The sequence below is a fragment of the Plasmodium malariae genome, assembly GCF_900090045.1.
Source record: "Plasmodium malariae genome assembly, chromosome: 2".
NCBI classification, from domain to species: Eukaryota; Apicomplexa; class Aconoidasida; order Haemosporida; family Plasmodiidae; genus Plasmodium; species Plasmodium malariae.
In genome coordinates this window covers 518,007-539,864 of record NC_041776.1, presented here as the reverse complement: position 1 = coordinate 539,864, position 21,858 = coordinate 518,007, and the positions used below count along the sequence as shown (strand labels likewise).

At 28.5% G+C, this 21,858-nt stretch overlaps 5 protein-coding genes across 5 annotated transcripts; all 5 read right to left on the bottom strand.

Annotated features, from left to right (window-relative positions):
• Positions 1-436: 436 nt before the first annotated feature.
• Positions 437-4,198, bottom strand: PMS1 (DNA mismatch repair protein PMS1, putative; the record flags this gene model as incomplete). The annotated part of the gene is made up of 2 exons (XM_029008686.1): positions 437-746; positions 909-4,198. 2 exons carry the CDS (start codon positions 4,196-4,198, stop codon positions 437-439), a joined length of 3,600 nt encoding a protein of 1,199 aa, XP_028860221.1.
• Positions 4,199-6,121: 1,923 nt separating this feature from the next.
• Positions 6,122-7,819, bottom strand: PmUG01_02020800 (conserved Plasmodium protein, unknown function; the record flags this gene model as incomplete). Its single annotated transcript, XM_029008684.1, has 1 exon — positions 6,122-7,819. The coding sequence occupies one exon, from the start codon at positions 7,817-7,819 to the stop codon at positions 6,122-6,124; it is 1,698 nt and encodes a 565-aa protein (XP_028860220.1).
• A 1,514-nt stretch (positions 7,820-9,333) lies between these two features.
• PmUG01_02020700 (aspartate--tRNA ligase, putative) lies at positions 9,334-11,256 on the bottom strand (the record flags this gene model as incomplete). Its single annotated transcript, XM_029008683.1, has 1 exon — positions 9,334-11,256. One exon carries the CDS (start codon positions 11,254-11,256, stop codon positions 9,334-9,336), a length of 1,923 nt encoding a protein of 640 aa, XP_028860219.1.
• Positions 11,257-12,773: 1,517 nt separating this feature from the next.
• On the bottom strand, positions 12,774-14,728 carry PmUG01_02020600 (vacuolar protein sorting-associated protein VTA1, putative; the record flags this gene model as incomplete). Its single annotated transcript, XM_029008682.1, has 7 exons — positions 12,774-12,841; positions 13,091-13,162; positions 13,370-13,510; positions 13,662-13,907; positions 14,033-14,131; positions 14,293-14,364; positions 14,620-14,728. The coding sequence occupies 7 exons, from the start codon at positions 14,726-14,728 to the stop codon at positions 12,774-12,776; spliced, it is 807 nt and encodes a 268-aa protein (XP_028860218.1).
• Positions 14,729-16,078: 1,350 nt separating this feature from the next.
• Positions 16,079-20,890, bottom strand: VPS51 (vacuolar protein sorting-associated protein 51, putative; the record flags this gene model as incomplete). The annotated part of the gene is made up of 1 exon (XM_029008681.1): positions 16,079-20,890. One exon carries the CDS (start codon positions 20,888-20,890, stop codon positions 16,079-16,081), a length of 4,812 nt encoding a protein of 1,603 aa, XP_028860217.1.
• Between the last annotated feature and the right edge of the window lie 968 nt (positions 20,891-21,858).

Below are 21,858 nucleotides of genomic sequence, written 5' to 3'. Positions count from 1 at the left end.
ATATTAATTTAAAGAAGCTAAAATATTTGCATAGTCATTGAATATTTATCAATAAAATTAAAAATTAATTATTTTACACAAAGTGATTAGTAAATAGCAGTGTACTTATAAACGTAATTAATCATATGCATGGAATTGTAAACAAAATAAATGCCTGCACAAGTCGGGAAAAAATAGATGTACTTCGTAATAAATTATGAAAGATGGAGTAAATTACGGGAAATGGAATAAAATATGTCAAGTATTTTATATGCAGTTTTAAATAGGTACACCGCTGAACGATATTTTTGTGTAGTGTTACTGTTTCAGTTGCTGTTACTATTACTATTTGTGCTTTTATTTTTTTAACTGTTTATGTTCCTTTTTACGTTTGTGCTTTTATTTATTATTTTTTTTCTTTTTGCTCCCTTTTGCTTCAAAAAAGGACGTACATAAATTAATGAAACTTTAAAACTGGGCCCAATAATGGCTTAGTAGACATAATTAAAAAAAAAATATGATTATGAAATAAATATTTGTATGCTTCGTAATTTTTCGTTATTATTAAATTTGTAATTTCGTCGTATAATTTTAAGTAGTAATTTTTATAACAGTTTTTTATATCAATGTCATTTATGACATACTTTATCGTAGGTCTGCCATGGGGGCAGTTCCACGGATTTTTCAGTACACTCAACTTTTTTTTTATCTTTATCATCTCTGTGATATTTAGTGTCTTACCAACCATAATTGCGTTTCGACAGGCCCTGCGATGTGGGGGGGGGGGGAAATTTAAATGTGAATATAAGAGAAAAGATGAGCGCAAATGCAATTGTAGGTGAATAGATGCAATTGTACGTGTATAAATACAAATTTGGATATGCAAATACAAATTTGGGTGCGCTCATTTTTCCTGCGCTCGCGCCTACTTGGATGCCAGGATCCTCCAAACCTTTTGTGGTCTCGGGAAGTTATAATTAAACCATGTGTCTGTTTTTTTATTTGGTTGATCCTTATTTTTGATGAATAATTCGAAATGATGTTTATCATACGTTATGGGATATTCTGTTAAATGATGCAACAGGGACATAAAATCCACTACTTCTAATATTTTCCCATTAAATACAGGCAATGATAATAAATACACTTTTATCTCCATAAGTGTTTCTTCCTCCGTGTATGATGTAATATCTGTTACTTTTCTTTTTTTATGAATTGGTTCTTCAACTATTTCAACTTCAAATCCATTTTGTAAAAATATTTCAAAATTTTTCTCAACAATATGTATTTGTGCAGGACTTAATTCCAAATCAATTTTACTTATTAATTTTTGAGATTTCATTGTGAATACTTTATTATATTTTTCAAAGTTTGATTTTTCATCAGCTGCATGTTGATCTATTATAAATAAAGCATAGTTACTTCTCTTATCATTTTTTTCCTCATAACAATCTGTGCCATCATAATTTTTATTAAATTCTCCCTCCTCCTCTTGGTTATTCCTATTTTTAAAATATAATAAATCAATTTTTGATATGACAAATCCTTTGTTAAATTGTCCACATATTTTTAACTTATCGAACAAATTTGATTTAAAATATAAGTCCTTCTGTTTTTCATCAATATTGTTAAAGTTAATATCTTCACTACTGTTATTTATGGCATTAATATCACTACTATTGCGGGTACTACTACTTTCGCTTAGATTTAAACTACTATTAAATAAATCTTTATATTCATTTTCCTGTTTGTCATCTGTTAAACATAAATAATTATTTACTTTTACCTCCTCTTTCATTTTATGAAAAATAATATTCTTAATTTTTTCACTATTTGTTAAATTTATTACATGTATTTGATCATAGTCAAAACCCCTCTTCATTTTTTCCCTATTGATATACATGTTAATGTCTATAGGAATGTTCTTAATACAGCTGTTTCTTATATTCTCTTTTAAATCATCAAAGGAGTAGTCCTCACCGTTTTCATTTATTCTATTATTTTGTTCTTCCTCTTCATTTTTTAATTTGTACTCGTACACCCCCTCGTTCTTTCCCCTATCCAGTTTATGCTCATGCACCCCCTCATTCTTGCCGCTATCCAGTTTATGTTCGTATACCCCTTCGTCGTTACCATCTTCCAGTTTGTATTCGTATACCCCTTTATTGTCATTGCCTTCCAGTTTGTATTCGTACACCCCCTCGTTGTCACCGCCTTCCAGTTTGTATTCGTATACCCCCTCGTTGTCACCACCTTCCTGTTTATACTCGTACATCTCGTTGTTGTCACCGCCTTCCAGTTTGTACTCGTAAACCTTGGAGTCGTCATAATATCCACCTTTTATATATGAGCATGTGTCTGTGTTGCTGTGAACATTTTCCACGTTGTAATTGTAATTGTTAGCTTTACCTTGTGTGGGCATATTAGGCCGCTCGATCCGTTTCGATTGGCTCCAGTAGTCCGCTTCGCCATTGTTTGACAGTTCCTTTTCTTGACGTATGTTTTCACTACTTACAATGGTTTGGTCAATTTGTGCACAAGAATAGGAGTACACATTATTTTCTCTGCTATCATTTTCACTTTTTACATTAATTCCTGAGGAATCATAAAAATCATTTTGTTCCTTATCTGTTGGAAAATATACATTTCTGCATTCCTTATAATTATCTGGATCACTTTTAACAACTGTGGTAGGAGCATATTCACTTATAGCACAATTCTGTTGATAGCTCAAATCTTTATATTTTTTTTTCTGCATATCTTTGTTCATATTACCTGAACAGTCAGGATTGGAAAAGGTTATGTTATTTCTATCATTTTTCACTTCACCATTTGTGCAATGCGCATCGCACATATTGAGTATTTTCACCTGTGCGCTATGAGCCTCGTCTCTTTCGTACGACGCTCCATCTTCGTGAGTACACCTATATTTATTGTTACCACTGATGTAGTTAGCACCGTTAACATAATCGCTCCCACTGCCATTACTATACGAATTACCAATACACACATCCTCCTCTTTTAAGAACCCATTTTGCGCCCTTGCACAACTGCTCATACCAACAACATTGCCATTTGATTGCCCTTCTAAAAGCACTTGATGGTTTTCCGTTTTCACTGCATAATTATTTTTGGCGGGTGCGATATTGTTAACTTTTAAAAAATAATCACCAATTTGTGTATCAATTAGATTACTGGTTTTTGGAGTAAGTAACTTAACAAGCGCTAATTTAATTTGCTCACACATTTCGTTTTCAAAAGTAAAGAATATTTCCCTCTTATCAGGTGTCACATTAACATCTACATTTTTTGGATCAGCCAGAATATTACAAATAATAATGGGATATAATCTACTGTTAAATTCTCTATAAATAGTGTTAATAATTTTATTAACATTTTTTAATATATGTACAGGTCTACTATTCATATAATAGAACTGTAAATCTTTATCTCTTCTTCCACTATTGTTATCACTAATATACCCTCTAATTTTCCATTCTTCATTATCAATATTTAGTTCAATTAAATTCCCGATATTTTTTTTCCCATATATAGAATAGAAATTTTTTTTTATATTTTCATTTCCGTTTGTTATTAGCAAGTTCATATTTTTTGTATGCCCTTTAATAGTAACCACATTATAAATAACAAATTTTATATGATAATAAATTATAGCATATTGTTGCATCAAAAGTAATAAATCAGATAATTGAGTTTTGATATTTTTTATGAAATCTTTTTTTCTTATTGGGATATTTTTAAAAATATTTTCACAACTAACTGTAGTACCTCTTAATCTAGCTATTGGCTCCTCATGATATAATTTTCCTAGTTTATCAAATTTTAATAAATAACCATGATCACTACAGTCATCGTTTTTTGTAGTAATATGTACATCACTTAACATACATAATGAATTTAATGCTTCCCCTCTAAATCCTAAGGTATTTAAAGAATTTTGTATATCATTAAATTCACTTATTTTCGATGTAGCATGTCTAGCACAAACATTTTCAAAATTTACTCTTTTTATTCCTATCCCATTATCATTAACCTCTATTAATTTTATTCCATTTTCTACTAGTTTTATTTTTATTTCGTTTGCACCTGCATCTATCGAATTTTCCACTAATTCTTTTACGACACTACTTAACGTAAATATAACTTGGCTACTGCAGATGTTATGGATCGACTCTTCACCAATGTTATGAATCTTCATTTATGCCATACACATACGTATGTAGAGTGTGTGTGTGTATGTTTGTGTGGTGAGGGTGGGGGAAGGTAGCTAGGTCAGTACTGGGGAACCAGTTAAACGACAGGCACTCAGTCAAATAAATAGTTGGCCAAGCTAAGAGAAAAATAACGAGACAGAAAATGGAAACGCTGTACCAATCTCGGGTATATAAAAAAAACACTCGTCGAGAAAAGAAGAGGAAAAAAATGAAGGAAAAAAAAATGAAGGAAAAAAAATGACGAAATAAAAATGACGGAAAAAAAAATGTAACAAAAAAAGTACACCAAAGTGGTTAACTTAAAAAATTATGTATTAATAAGGTATTCAAAAAAAAAAAATTAAAAATAACAGTAAAAATCAATAACAGTAGGAGTAGCAACAGCACTAGGAGCAATATCGAATTCACCAGCATGAATCAAAAATGCAAGAATGTTTCCAATTAATCGTGCATGCTTAAACTACCAAGCGTTAGATACAATTATTTAAAAAAGAGTTATTAACTTAAAAAGGAAACGTTCGATGTATTTATTGTAGGCACCCATATACGTGCATGTACAAATGTATTATGCATCACGTATTAAGTATGTACATATGCACATACATGCCTTTAAATGGAAAAAGCCAAAAAGAATTAACTCTTCGAAATTTTTAAATTAAAAATTTTTACAAGTAATTTTATATAACCCGTTTACCGCAAAGTTATATTTGAAACGAATTAAACTTTAAAATAATTTTAAAAAGTAAAAGAAAAAAAAATTGACATCAAATGAAATAAATGCTTTTTTCATATGGTAGTCAGCATATAAATAATGTCTAATAACTCCCTATTTTCTTCAATAAAGCGGTTAGGAAAAATTTAAGTATGTTCGCTGCATATACACATATGTATATACATATAAATTACTGCTGCACTACAGTAATAGGTGGGTTACCCCTAAGTTATTCATTTATTTTATGAATTAATTTTGCGTTTTCGCAAGTATTAATTTTTATCAACCAAAAATTTTAAATGCAGTAAAGAAAAAACTATATAATATTATTATTATTACATGTCCTACGGGTAACTATTTTACAATCAGATTACATTTAGCCATACAAGTTCTTAAAGGATATGCATATATAAATGGTGCATATATATATATATACATATATATATTACTATATATGCACAAAACAGAGTGAAGCATAAAATCCTTTTCAAACAAATTCTCAAAAAAATATTTATAATTGGGCTTAAAAAAACGAGCAAATTTGTAAAAGGAGGTAAAAATAAAAAAAAAAATTTGAAGTTAAAACGTTCGATTTAAGACAAAGTAGTTTCCTTTGGGATTGTTTCTTTTTGTTTATACTCCTTTTTCAAATGAAAAAATAAAAAATAATCATTCAAAATCATTTCATCATATAAAAATCAATTTCATCATATAAAAATCAATTTCATCATATAAAAATCGTTTTTATGATATAAAAATCAATTTCATCATATAAAAATCAATTTCATCATATAAAAATCAATTTCATCATATAAAAATTGTTTTTATCATATATAAATCATTTTCATCATTTTAAAATGTACTATAAAGAATATTTTACCATATCAAAAGAAATAAAATATTATTATGTATGTGTGTGTATGTATATATACGATTTTACTCACGAACAATGAACAATGAAAAACAAAAATTCCTTTTTTCCCCTTTTTGCAGTGAAAAATTACCGTGTCTTCAAATTTATTTATTGGGTTTATTCCGCAATATTTGATTCGAATTAATTTTGCGTCACCAACGTTTGAGGAAGTGAACAAAAAATTGTATAAAGTCCCGTATACTTCTTTCTTCCCTACATTAAATTAAGAGTGCTTTCTATTTTTTTTTTTTTTTTCTTTTCTCCTTTTTCTTTTTCCTTTTTTCATATTTTATTGAGGAGGTAATAATATAATCCTACTAGAAGGAAAAGGATTGTATTTACAAAAATTAAGAAGGAAGATAATGTGAAAATAAAGACATAAAAAAAGAGAAAAGGGTATTTATATATATAATAATAAATGAAATTAGAATACACTAGCACAACTACATAAGCTTCATAAATTTGTATTGGTGGGTATATATATATTTTAATTTTGTGGAAATCTGTCATATATTCATAATCATTCACTAAACTTATTTCAGTAGTTCTGCGATTAAGTACGTTAAAAAAATAAAAAGGAGCATTAAGAAATAAATATAATTTATTTATAAAGTCATAATTTTTATTATTAATATGCATCTTTTCTTTTCTTAAAATAATATCATCATTTTTGCTAAAAATGTCGGTTTCTAGTTGAAGGAAACTAAATTTATCGTTGTAATCATTATTCATATATGAAAAATTTAGAACAACGTCAATTTTATAACCTTTTTTTATATTAAGAGTACTTATTTTTTTTTGCTTTCTCGAAAGGGGTATAAAAAATTTATAAAAACTTTCATTCTTGTTTGACTTTTCTTCATTTGAAACGTTTTGAAAATTTGCCTGACCTATTAATATATTATTTTGTAAATATTTATACTCTATTTCATCATCAAAAAGATGTAATTTTTCATTATTTTTATAACTTTCCCTTTTATATCGAAATGGAAAAATATTATCATATGACATATTGTTCCATTTTTCGGAGCAGCAACAAGTACCTTTACTTTTTATACTATTTAAAATTTCACTTTTAATAGAATGTAAATGTTTCAAATACAAATCTTCCGATTTGTTCATGCTAGGACAAGTGGAATTATCCCCCATATAATTTGTGTCATGATCATAAATTTTACTCTTTAAATAATCTTCAATGGGATTTCTCGCTAAAGAAAAATCTATAGGATAAATATATTTATTCTGTGGAATGAGATAAAAATACACAAAGAAATACATAAATATGGAGAAAAGAAATAATGCTACATTTATCAGTAAATATAATAGCAACACATATAAGAACCGTTTAATATTTAAATTAGGAAAGGTGTTTTTAAAATGTCTTTTCATTTTAACGTATTTTTTATTCATATATTTAATTATATGACTTAATGCTTCTGAAATTGAATTCAAAAGATGTTTACTGTCCTTCCTTTTTCTTTTCCTCTTTTTTTTATATCTAAATGATGCATATTCCCTTTTCTTAAGGTACAAGTATTTTTTTTTTAATTTACAAAAGTGTTTTATATTTCTAGAGTGAGTTTCGTCCTCCCTGTTTCTGCAGTTTGGGTTGGAATTAGCCACACCTTTGTCTATAGGTTCATCTGCCGATTTGTCTACTTGTTCTACCTGTTCTTCTACCGGTTCGTCTACTTGTTCTTCTACATGTTCTTCTACCGGTCCACCTACCGGTTCATTTGATGTTTCATCTTCCGTTTCATGTGTCGTTTCGTCTATTGATTCGTCTTCCGATTGGTTCATTGCTTCACTTACTACTTCCTCCACTAGGTCATTCACTACCTCATCTGATGTATTTCCCCCTGCAACAACCTCTTCCCGTACCACTTTATCTACTTTCTCTTCTGTTTCACCTACTTCTTCCCATATATGTTCACCACTCCCACTACCTAATCTGTCAATCCTGTGATTGTGTTTATCCATGGTATTAATCAGCTTCCCTTTTAAACATTATATTTTTGAATGGTAACAAAAATGAGAGTATATACTCTCCTCACAATGTATTACATACCCTCAAATATTACTTAATGGAATAGATATATAACTTGTACTATTCCCAGTTTTATTTTACCCTTTTCTTTATGCGTAGTTAATAATTAATTTCACAAAAAAAAAAAAAAAAAAATTTTTGATTAGCTAAATTGTTAGTAATTAACTATAGATATTCCTTCCAAAAACTTAAAAATAAAAAATAAAAATATGCTGAAACATATTCATTATTGCAATTATATATAAACTTACACGGATTAAAGCAATTTAGAAAATAAAAAAAATGTAAAGGAGAAAAATAAGAAAACATTTATATCAAAATAAAAATATTAAAAAATTACGTCTTAATATATGACACATTTGAAAAATGAAAAGAATGATACGTGTTAAGGTTTCTGTACGATGTTGCTCGTACAGTGGGTTAATATATTTTTCTTTTTCTTTTTTTTTTGTGTGCGTTTTATGTTTCATTATTAATTTTTAATTTTTTCTTTTGTTTTTATATATACTTACAAAAAAAAAAAAAAAAAAAAAATTAAAAAAATTATAAGCTTATGGAAATTTCATTACATGACAAAATTAGTAATTGTAAAAATAAGAGAAAGTTATTTATTTTTTTATTTTAAACATGCAAAAAGTAGATCGGGATAATCGAGAGAAGCAAGGAACTCGTGTGTACCTTCTTGTTATTCAGAAAAAAAAAAAAATTGATCCATATGCTTATGCAATTACGTACAATACTTATATATATATATATATATATAAGTATGTGCTTGTATATCCAGTTTGGTTAAAAATAGAAAAAGGGGAATATCATGTAGGAAAAACTCCCTTGGTAGAGAATTTTGCAAAATCTTGTAAAATTTTTAAAAATTTTACATAATACATTTTCTTATTTAAATTTTTTAATGCTTCCCCTCGAACAGTTTTTAGTACAAGGAACCTTAAAAATGTTTTAATAAAATAGGTAGAAAAATAAAAAAAATTAATAAATTTTGCTACATAAGAATGTTTACATAACTTTAAATCTTTCAAAATGGAAAATGCTGTAATAAAAAAATCTGTTCACACATGGAAGAAAGTAGCAATAATGTGGTCGCCATTGTTCGCGTATACAAACATATAAATGTATATATCTTTCTATATATATATATATATATATATACATATACATATATATATACAAGTGTGCCTCTTTTTTAAAAAAAAATGTCATGCATGTTTACTATTTTATTTTATTTTATTTTTTTCTGTATATGGTGCACACCGTTATGCAGTTAGCACAAATGAGGAAAACTCTCCCCTTTAATTAAGCGTATGCCGAATGGCTGTGAACTACACAATAATGTTTCCAATTTTTCGTACGTACATTTTTGCTTTTTTTTTTTTTTTTTCTTCTCATATATATGAATAAGTCAAATATATTTATAACCCCCTTTTTTCCCATTTTACGGCACTAATCTCTTGGGGTCCCTTGGAAAAAGAGAAGTTTTTCTGATATTGTTTAGACCAAGGAAAAGCATAAGTACTCTTTCTAGTCCTATACCACAACCCGAGTGTGGGTAAGATGAATACGCAAAGGAATCAACATAAAAATTCAGTTTGTTGATATCTAACTTGAATAGATTTATATTATTTATTAATAATTTAACATCACTAATTCTTTGAGAACCTGATAATATTTCCTCACCCCTCATAAAAAAATCATAAGAGTTTGAAATTTTGGGGTCCCTTTCATTATACATGGTATAAAAAGGCCTTAATGCTGAAGGAAAATTAACAATAATGTAATAGTCCGTATTATGAGAAACCTTAATAATTTTTCCTAGCTCCTTTTCCATATCTGTTGTCATATCATAGGTTAAAATTTCTTCTTCTTTTAGATTTAATTTATTATGTTTTATTAATATCTCTATTGCCTCTATATAAGTAAAAATTGGTGTAACTTCTAACCATTTAAAATCTTCCCCTGGGTATTGATTTTTTATAATTTTTATAAACATTTTATTTTTTTCTAAATTGGATAGATGCTTAAAAATATGTTTAAATAAAGAATCATAGAAATAAACATTTTCCATATAATCATATTTATAGGTCATTTCAATATCTAAAGATACATATTCACATAGGTGTCTGTATGTGTTACTATTTTCAGCTCTAAAAACTGGGGCTATTTCAAACACTCGATCAAATCCTGAATTAATACACATCTGTTTATATAATTGTGGTGATTGAGCTAAAAAGCCTTTTTGATTAAAATAATTTATCTGGAATGCATTAGCTCCACCTTCACTACTTTCACCTAATAATTTTGGAGTATGTATTTCTATAAAATTATGTTGATATAAAAAATCTCTAAAAATTTTACAAATTTGTGATTGAAGTGCGAAAATACTAAAATTTGCATATGTACGCAAATCAATACATCTATTGTTGAGTCGGTTATCTTGATTTACTTTAATCGTACCCTCTTCAGATGTTTCTTTCATATTAGCATCTTTTAATAAAAAAGGTATTTCTTTTGTTGTTCTACTTATACAAAAAATTTTATTTATATGAATTTCATATTTTATATTCGTACTATCTATAGGTACTTCTGGCTTAATTAATTTCCCATATATGTCTACGATAGATTCTAAAGATAAGTTACTAACCCATTTCATCATATTCTTATCATTATTATTATGTTTAATATCTAGTATACATTGTAATGAGTAAAATTTATATCTCAAAATAATAAATGCTAATGAACCCTTGCTCCTAATATCATGAATCCTTCCCCTTGTCCATATTTTTTTTCCCATTAATTCATCATATGCTAACTTGTTCATCTGTCTGTCCGTCATGTCCATTCCCAATTTATCACAATTATCCGTACTATCATTATAATCACTATTGCCGTTACCATTTATGTTATTTGTACCATCCTCCAACTTCTCACTTTCGTAAATACAATCCTTCTTTTCTAATAAATTGTATATCTCTTCTAAATTATACAATTTTATGTTGTCACTATTTTCTTTAATCCTTGAAATATTGATGTACCCATAGGTATCTTTATTAATATCCTCACATACGTATTCTAAAATTTTGTTCGCTTCATTTTTTAAATTTTCTCTTTCTGCTTTTTTTGCTAATTTCATTTCTTTTTCAGCTAGCTTTTTTGCCTTCTTTTCTTTCTTCTTATCACTTACTTCATCTATAAAGTTATTGTTCATATTTGCATTTTCTCCTTCCATTTTGTTCATAAAAAAAAAAAAATTATTCAATTTGTTTTTATCAACTATAAAAATGCTCCTTAATTTGTATGATTTTATAGTAATGTTTTTTATCTGATGAAATCTATTTAGAGTGAAGTAGTAACTTCGCATGCTATGAACAGGAAGCAGAGGGAGGGTCTCTTTCTCTTTACTTTATATTCCTTTCTTTTTTTTTCTATTCCTACCTTTACTTTCCTTTCTTCTTTTTTTCTTAACATATCAGTTTAAAAAAAGAAAAAAAAAAAAAAATATATCAATTAATGTACTAATTGTTGCACGAAATGTGAACATGCCTGGTACTCTTGCGACATAATTAAATAAATAAAGAATGAAAAAATGAAACAAAAAATGAAACAAAAAACAAATAAAAATAAAAAATAAAATAAAAAATCATGAAAAACCGTTTCTCAAGGAATACCCTTATCTGATTATATAAGTGGTGAATATATATGATCAGCTAATTCACCCTCAAAGGGGGCACAAATATGATGCTAAATGCATGAGGATAGTTTAATATGTATGTACATATATATATACATATATTTGTATATATTTATATATTATATGAACTATACATCACGTATACGTTGTCCGTTTTGTGCTTAACTTTAAGTTCTTACAAAAATAATTGGGGAAAAACAACAGTGTTCCACTTAAAGGGTTAAATGTCATTGTAATTGCCGCAATTGTTCATGTTGCAATCATTATTGTGTTGTTCTGTAGTGTTATAAATTTTTTTTTTTTTTTTTTTTAAAGCAAAACTTTTCCACATTACATATTGAGATGCCCGCAATAAATTAACGAAAAATAAATTGATGTTTTATATTGCTCATTAGAGCTTAATAATATTAATTTTATCCTTTTATGATAAGTTAGATGTGTTTAAGTATACTCATTTAATATGAACAAAGAATAATTGTTAATAAGTAGGTAATGGGGTATCTCTGTCGTAGGAGCTTTACCATTGTAGCGCCATGGACATGTTGTACATACAAACGTACATATATACATATGTGCATAAATGTGTATACATATATATATATATATATATATATATTTATAAAACATAAAAAAAAAAAAAGCTTAGATTAAATTTAATTAAATTAAGCGAAATTGCGCATTTTTCACTAAGGTAGAAATGGTTATACAAAAAAAAAAAAAAAAAAAGTTAGCTCATTAAATTGTGAATATTAATACCACCAGCATTGAGAATATATATACATACAAACATAAATATATATATACACACATACATATATACATACAAATATACATATATACATACAAACATACGTATATACATACACACATACATATATACATACAAATATACATATATACATACACACATACGTATATACATACAAATATACATATATACATACACACATACGTATATACATACACACATACATATATACATACAAACATACCTACATGCATACATACCTAACGGGTGTTATATTTTGAGCGGTTAATTCTTCGATATTATGTTATTTGGTTTTATTTTTCCTTTGTTTGGACTCTTGTCCAAAGAAATATTATGAATTATGAAAAATTTATAAAATTCGAAAGAGGAGGAATAACAGAATGACATTAAAAAAATTTACGTTCTTAGCTTAAAACGGCTATTCCAGGTATGAGAGGGCAAGTTGTAATTCTCGTTTTGCTGTGGTCAAATCTTCAAACATTATGGCTGAATTAATGACATGAAAAAATATACACATATTTATACAAATATGCATATACTTGTAGCATTTGAATTATACCAATATATAGGGGTTTAGGACAAACCAAATGTAAAAACAGCAACAATGTATTATTATATTTGTATAATTATTTAATTGTATTGGGGTGTACTGCACATATTTGTGTGTACATGAGCATATTTGTGTATATTTGTACAAATGAATTTGTACGTCTTTTCGTGCATTTTCTTATGGACCATTTACGGCATATTGGGCGTGCCTTAAACTTAAGGCAAAATCCACATTTTTTTCTACTTTTTTGCACTTATCTGTTCATAATAAAAAAAAAAAAAAAAAATTTGCTCACTCCAATAAACATATATATATGTATACAAATATGTATATATTTTTATGTAGCACGAATATGATGATTATGTCGCACGTTACTCTGTGCAAAATTTTTATTTCACTTCATATATTTAATCGTTTTTTATTTTTTATTTTTTAATCTTAATTTTTTTTTTTTTTTTTTTAACCCAATTCAAGTTCCTTAATATCCTCAAAATAATTATTGTGGTTATCATTTTTTATGATAATTTTTTCATTTATTGTTTCATTATGGGCCGATTTTTCGTTCATTTCTTTTCCCTCTTTCCTGATCTCTCCATCGGACTCTGCTAGTAACAAGCGCGCACATACACATATGTATGCATATATACCTGTATACGGGAATGTATCTATGCATGTATATTCGCTTGCATCTGGGCACGTATGTATGTAGGCACATTAGATGCTCTACTATCTAAAACTGTAAATAACGTAGAAAACCTGAAAGCGAAGTTTCTCCCTTTTGTTCCACTGGTAAGCCTGACTCGGGTTTTATATCTTTGTCAAAACACTTTTTTAAGTATATGGTCTTATATTTAGCATACATGTATTTTTCTTTTTCATCATCATCTAGTTGTCTAAAGTGATTAAGTATTTCATAAAATATTTGCGAAGTGAAAAACATGTGCATTGTTCTTTTTGTCATCTCCTCATTTCTATCGCATTTATCAGCTGCTAAGAATAACTCTGTACGAGGAAAAAAATACATACATGTACACGTAAGTGCGCGCATGCATACATAGAAGTATACGTAGAAGCATATTATCCTGCAAGCGCCTATGCACTTCTTAAGTGTCCAGTTTCATGTTTACTTTTGCAAAAATCAGCTAACTTATTGTAGTCTACCGAGTCAAATAATGGCCTGATTTGTTCAGCTTTATCTATGCATTTTATCATAATGTTTTTCGCTTCTTTAAAAATAGAAAAAAAAAGAAAAAAGATAGAATTGTATATTGTTAACGTAAACACGTCCTTATATCTTCTCCTATTTTAAACTCTTTATGCTTATTCATATTTTTTTACTTTTTGTAAATGAGTTTCACGCTCGCTCTTGTTGTATACTACTTTGTACCTGTATCGCCATAATTATTTTTGAGGTAATTATTTAATTGCTCGGCAATGTAAAGTGTACAGAGAAAGGAAACTACGCATTGAAAAAGGGGCGATAATAAAAAATAAGGGAAAAAATAATGAAAAAAAAAAAAAAAATATATATATATATATATAAATGCTCGTTTCAAGACTGTTCACCCTCTGAAAAGAAGCAGGAATAGCATAAAAACAAAAAATATACATGTATGTATACACCCACACATACCCGTTTGCACACACAAATACATAAATTTTTACGAAGCGTCTGTAGCAAAAGCTTCTCCCATTTTACCCTATACAGTTGTACCTAATAAATGATCCTTTTCCAACTCCTCCGATTTCTTTAATATAAAATGAATAGACTTTATATTAACTTTTTTGTTTTCTTCTGAATTTGCTTCCTCCCCTTCGTGCATTTTTAGTACGTTTTCTTTACTTATTACAAAAGGTGTAAAATTGACGTTACTAGGTTTAGAACTATATGTGTATGTATGTATATACGCATGTATGTAAATGTATAGGACCTTGCATATTTATGCATGTTCTGCGTTATTCATATACTGTCGTATGCATGTATTTTTATTTTTTTTTTCCCTTCAACGTTTGTTAACTCTCGAATTGAAAACTTTACAGGTGAAATGATAAGCGAGAACAGTTAAATTTTTTAACATACGAACAACGTAAATTCGTCCAAAAAGATAGACTTTTTTTTTTTTTTTTTTTGTTGTTGTAACTATTTAAAATTGTTTATATGGTGTGCTTAATATTGAATGTGTTTGGGCAAGAAAAAAAAAATTATTTATAAAAAGTACCTATCAGCTATTGTTTACCAGTGGCACTTACAAATATTTACACAAGTTCACAATTTTGCGCACATACGTTCATATATGCTAATGTATAAATCTTTATATATATCTGTGTAAATACCCACCGAAGATACATCAATACAAATATGCTAAAACTTAAGCTTTTATTTTATTATTATTTTTTTTTTTTACAACGCATGTTTAACCTAAAAATGTGTTATTTGCATTACGTCGTTTAGTAACTTAAGGCTTATATTAATTAGCACTGAAAATTTTTCAAGTCTCCTAAATGAACATTTTACGGAGTTTTTGTGGACTTATCAGAAGGCATTTTTCCTTATAATTTTTCTGACTATTTTTCCTTTTCCTTTTCCTTTTCCTTTTGATTTTTTTTTTTTTTTTTTTTTTGGCCCTGCTTATTTTGCTCTTTTTTCACCAGAACAGTGCAATTGTTAAAAAGCTTTATATAATTGCGTCAATTTTGAAAAATTAAAAAAAAAGTTTGAAAAATGTACATAAGTGAATTTATACATATGTACTTCATTAATTAGCAAGATATTTTTGTATCTTTGAAAGCATAGTGATACAAGCCCTAGTAATTTTTTTTTTTTTTAGCGTCAATTCGTAGTAAACAAAAAAAAAAAAAAATATATATACTGCAAAAATTTGTAGATATAACCTATTCATAATAAACAAGTATATGATGAGTGCATAGCTACCAGAAATAAAAAGTGTTATATTTCTTTAATATATTCAATTATTACGCCAAAGATGAATATTATAATGGGTCATTTTTAGCGGAAAATTACGTTTAAAAGGATGTATCAAAGGGATATTAAAAAAAAAAAAAAAAAAAGGGACACCAATGCATCCATGCACGATGGGTAAATGGGTCATGTGCATATGTGCGATGTGCATATTTTCGATTTTTCATCTGTGTAGGGGAGAATAGGCGTGTGTCTAACGCCTCCTGATGTTGCGCAGTATAAACTTCACGTTCGCATCCGTGTCAATGCCGATATCGTCCAGCATGTGAATACGATAGACAGACCGTCCGTCATCTGTTCTATGTAGACCGCATATTCTATCATTTGCATTTATCAATACCTCGTCTAGAATAACAAATAAAACATTTTCATCATCAACAGGAATATAATATTTCAAACAATGAAAGTAAAAGAAAAAATCAATTTTTAATTTGTAAAAACGGTATTCATTAAAATGTGCATTTCTTACATATTCCGTGTAGTTTTTAAACAATATTTTAATTATGACAAGGATAATTTTGCTAGCTTTAAGAGGAATATTTTTTTTGTAATTTTCCATCTTCAGCATGTACAGTTTATACATATACATTTCTATATTCCTCTGGTAACCCGGTAAACATAATATATTGCCACGGCCAATGTTAACGTTAACGTTAGTATCAAACGTAGTACTAATGTTAGTGCTAACACTACTGCTTTTATTATCTCTTACGTTTTGACTAATTTGCTTCTTATCATTGGGAGTTAAATTTATATTATGCATCACATTTGAAGTAAACTTTTGTTCTTTCGAACTTGTTTTGCAAATTCTTTCTAATTCCCGTACTATATTTACATAGAGTTCGTTTAATTCGTACAAGGTATATGATGACCCTTTTATTTTTCGATCAAAAAAAAGCGTTAACGTAGAATAAATTTTATGAATATTTTTAAAAAGGTATATAAAATTATTGCTCACTAGTTTTACCTCTTCTCCCTCTACCCATTTCCCATTCTGAATGTATGTTTTTATGTTATGGGATATTTTATTAATATAATAGGAAATAAACAAATTCATTAATTCATTATATTTTTCGTGAAATTTATACCTTACAAAATTACATATGCCTAATGCATATTTCTTCATCTCTTTTTCATTTTTTTCGCTATAAAAATCATCATCACTGTAATATTGCTTTGATGGAATATTTTTTGATTTTCCGTCTGTTTCACCGGACATGAAATCTTCAATTTTCTTTTTTTTTCTTCCCTCGTGCGTCATTCCCCTAAGGGATGAATTAATCCCGTCGTGGCTACTCCTACCACTGTGTCCACTCATATCGCTGCGATCGCTCATGTCGTCGTACTTACTTCCATCCTTATCGTTAACATTTCCCTCATCAACCGACTTACTCATGAGGGCACATTGAGAATTTCCATTCCTATCTAAATCATTGCCATTGTTATTAGCCTTTTTACGATAAATATAACCTCTTTTTTCATTTGATTTTATTGCTACTATTAATGTGTTACTTTTTCCCTCATGTTGTTCTGAAGTTTTACTTTTTCGGAATGATAGTTTACTATATAAGTCCCCTTTGTTGGCATTCAAACTAGCGTTCATTTCATCATTCTCTTTACCACCCTTTGTGTATTTACCATCCTTTGTGTATTTACCATCCTTTGTGTATTTACCATCTTTTGTGTATTTGCTATCCTTTGTGTATTTACCATTTTTTATATCTTTACTATCTTTACGCATTTTACTTTTATCTACAACACTTAGGTGGAAACCCAGCCTCTTTCCCTCCTCCCATGTCCATTCAGTATCATCAGCGTGAAGACTAGTGCGCATATCCGCTTGTGTATCCAGGTCAATGTCAGTGTTATGCCGATCAGTGTGTTTATCACTCTCTCTCCCATTCGTGGTACGGATTAAAGTATTCATTTCACATTCCTCCCCCTCCTCATTACTACTATTATCTTCTTTAAAAAAGGAATATACATCCTCATATAAGAGCGTTTTCAGTTCGTTACTTAAACATATTTTCCTTCTGTCATTCACCAAAGCGTAACCTTCTTTGTACATATCAACAATTATACTAAATATTTTAGAAATACCTTCTTCTTTAAAATTTTGAAATATGCTCACTAGAGATAACAAAAAGTAGATCTTCTTATTTTTTTTTGCTTCGAAATTTTGCCTTTCTATAATTTGCTCAAAGAATTGTTCATAATCCATTTTCATATATTTTTTTGTATTTCGTAAGATATTTTGAAATGGAGTATTACTTATATGAATACCATTATATAAGTAATAGGACAAGTGTTTCGAACAACTTGGGACCTTTTCTCTAGTCCCTCTTTTTGCCCCATCACCATCACAGTTATACGAAGTTAAATAAATATTTTTGTACTTAATCGTATTTTTTTCGTTATCTACATAGGAGTCATCTGAGTATTCATCCACTAATATATCACTCATATAAAATTCCTCCTCATCCTTGTCATTTACAAATTTCATACGCATATGTTCACTCATGTTAATGCACTTATTTTCAATAATAGTGATATCCCCTTCACTACACATCTCATCATTTTGTATATTTTTTTTTCTTTTGTTACATACAGGTGCATCATAATTACAGTCCTTCACATGGACATTATTTATTACTACCTGTTCTTTATTTGCCTCCTCCCTTTTTGATTCGTCACACCGCATATCTTTTCTATCATACACACAAACGAAATGGTATATAAAGGAATTTATAAATTTTGTGAGAAAAATAAAATAAATAATAACGAAATTTATTATATTTTTAAAATAAAAATGCGTATTTACCACCTGTACCTGTTCATAAAATGTCGATAAATCCATGAACGTTAGACAAAGGCTCAACAAAACATTATGACCCAGTTCATTTTTATCATCTAATACATAATTTAAATCTTTCTTATTACATAAATTTAAAAAGTTCGTGAGATTTAAATTATTCGTAAAGCATAAATTATAAAACCGTAGCTTCAGTACTATGTAATACGTCTTCTTTATGAATCTACTCAAAAATGGGATCATCACCAATGCACTGGTACTGCCACTGACGCAGCTACTGCTGCTGCTACTACTACCGCTACTTTTGCGCGCCTCATAATTTTTTACGTTTACTATTAACTTGTTTAGCGAAAGAACAATTAGTTGTATGGGTGGGTTAAACATATATATAAGGTCAACCGTTAACTTTAGTAAAACATTAAAGAAGCTTTTTGTTAATGATTCCATCATTTTCTTATCATCATCGTCAACTACTGTGTCCCACAAGTTGAATACATCATCGTATCTCACTTTATTAAAAGGGTTGTAACTCATACATATCTCTTCCTCCTCAAGTTGAAGCCATTTTGCATTGGGATCATATGAAGAAGGGAAAAGAGTCGATGACAGCCGTTCTGCTGTTCCATCCATTTTTCGCTCTCGACTTTTTTCTCTTATATTCAAGTTAAGATTGTTTATTAAACCAGTTATATATGGGATAGCCTCAGACGGTTTTACTTCTTTTCCATTTAAAAAAAATATCTTCTCTGTACTTGCCTTATTATTAGAATAACCTTCACTTAGAAAAATCTCTTCAAAATTTTCAATGACACCAAAAAAGAAATTTACCAAGTACTTAAACGATAGCTCCAGAATGTTTTCGAATATTTTATTGTACAGTTCATTGGAGCACGTGTCGTCATTCGCGTCCCGAATGTACACCTTGATATTGCTGCTGCTACTTCCATGGATGTTTTCATGGTCGTTTCCATTTTCATTGCCATTAACCGTTTCATTACCACTTCCACTTCTCTCGTTATGTAGTTTACTTCTTCCCAGGGCTGTACCCGCCAAAGGCATCTCCTTCGCACCGAAATTTACGTAATTGTTCAGGCTAAATATGTTCTGTAATAAATATCTTAATGCCATAATTCTATTCTGAATGTACATATTTCTTACATTTTTTTTATCTTCCCCATATGCTAGTACTAAATAGAGACAGGACACGATTTGCTCACTTAACCCAACATGAGAATGAAGTATATGAAAAGAATTTTCTAAATTGTCTTTATCGAAAAAGATGGGGTTGTTCCTTTCTCCCTTTTCATCTTGTTCACCCAATTCTGTATCTTCCTCCCGTGAACCTGTTTCATCTTGTAGACTTTTTCTACTATGTTCAGCTTTTCCTCTATCAATTTTTCCCCCTTTCAATTCCTTTAAGTACATGTAACAAGCAATGTTTGCTAAATTATCGCAGTCTAAATACAAATTTTGAAAAACCCTAAAGTGTTGATTTTTATAAAAGAATGGAACGGCTTCGATAAATAATTTCAAAGAGTTTATGTATTTCCTTTGAATAATTAAAGAGAACATATTTTTGGGTATTTTCATAATTATATTAATATCATTTAACAGTTTTTTTATTTGTATTAAATTTTCAATTTTTTCAAAATTTTCTGACACTTTGCTACTAACCAAATTGGAATTATCATCAATATATGTAAGATGATCATTTATATTTTTTATTTTTTCCTTTACATTTTTAAAATTTTTTTTCAAAAGCACTATCGTATCAGTAGCATCTATAAATTTACTGTAATTCTCATATACTAAAGATTGCATAAAGCTATCATTCTGTTTAATTTCCTTTTCGATTTTTTTGGACTTGTGTATTAATTCTTCTAAACTGGACTTTTCTAATAACTTTTTAAAATAATCATTAACATTAAATTCAGAACTTTTTTTATCCAGTTCGTCTATATATACCTCACTGTTCATTTCTTTTGATATGTCATTTGTATTCCCTTTATCAGTCTTTAATTTTCTATACTTGTCTTCATCTGTTATATCATTTCTAGTCACTTGATCTTTGTAACTTAAACTATTCATATGGTTTTCCTTCCTATTGCAGTTATTTTCCCTTTCTAAATTGTAGTAGCTGCATAATATGGAGCCCACGTTTTTTCTCCTATCGCTTTTGTTATAGTTACTCATTTTGCTTTATTTTTGCACTATCTTTTGCTCTTTTTTTTTTTTTTACCTCTTTTTTAAAAACAAGAGAAAAAAGCAGTTAACAACAGAGCAGAAAAGCAGCATTTCCTCTTCCATTTACTGCTTTCCTTTTTTTTTACGTAAAAACATGTTTTACTTGTTATTGATGGTAGCCCGGCGCTTGCAGTTCGAATATTTCGCTTAGCCACACTAGTGAACAATTGCCTATATATACTGCTTCTTTTTTTTAAGGGGGGAAAATTATGCATTTGCTTTATCCGCAAATTACTTGGCAAATATGGATGGTTCCGGGGTAGCCTTATATACTGTTAAAAAAATAGCATATATATAAGTACGTATGTACGTACATGCATATACATATGTGAAAGCATAATTTTATGTTGAGCACGTATAAATAATACATTAAACAGTTATTCTGTTTATTTGCTTCATCGTACATAGGGCCATAAATTATGCCGAAGTGCGTTCACTCCATTTGTTCACTTTTGCCTTATTACAAGCCATCTTCATACATATATAAATACATACATACACATATATATATATTTTCAAAATAAAAAAAAAAGGGCACGCATACACGTAAATGGGTATATACATAGATATATATTAACATACATACAATATATATATATATATATATATATATATGCATAAATAGCTGTACGTTTTTCAGTTTTGTGAAAAATTGTTCAAAATATTATATTTGCTAAAAACGTATTTCTCTTTTTCAAGTATGTTAAGCAGTATGCGGCAAGAATTGTGCTTATATATGCACAAATAAATACCTGTATCTTCAGTTGCACACACGTATATATGTATGTCAATGTGCGCATATATGAAACGAGAAAAAAATGAAAAGGATCCCACATGTGTAAAAAAAAAAAAAATAATAATAAATATATTAATTCACCCCTATTCTCAACATTTATATTGTGCTACTATTTTTCGAC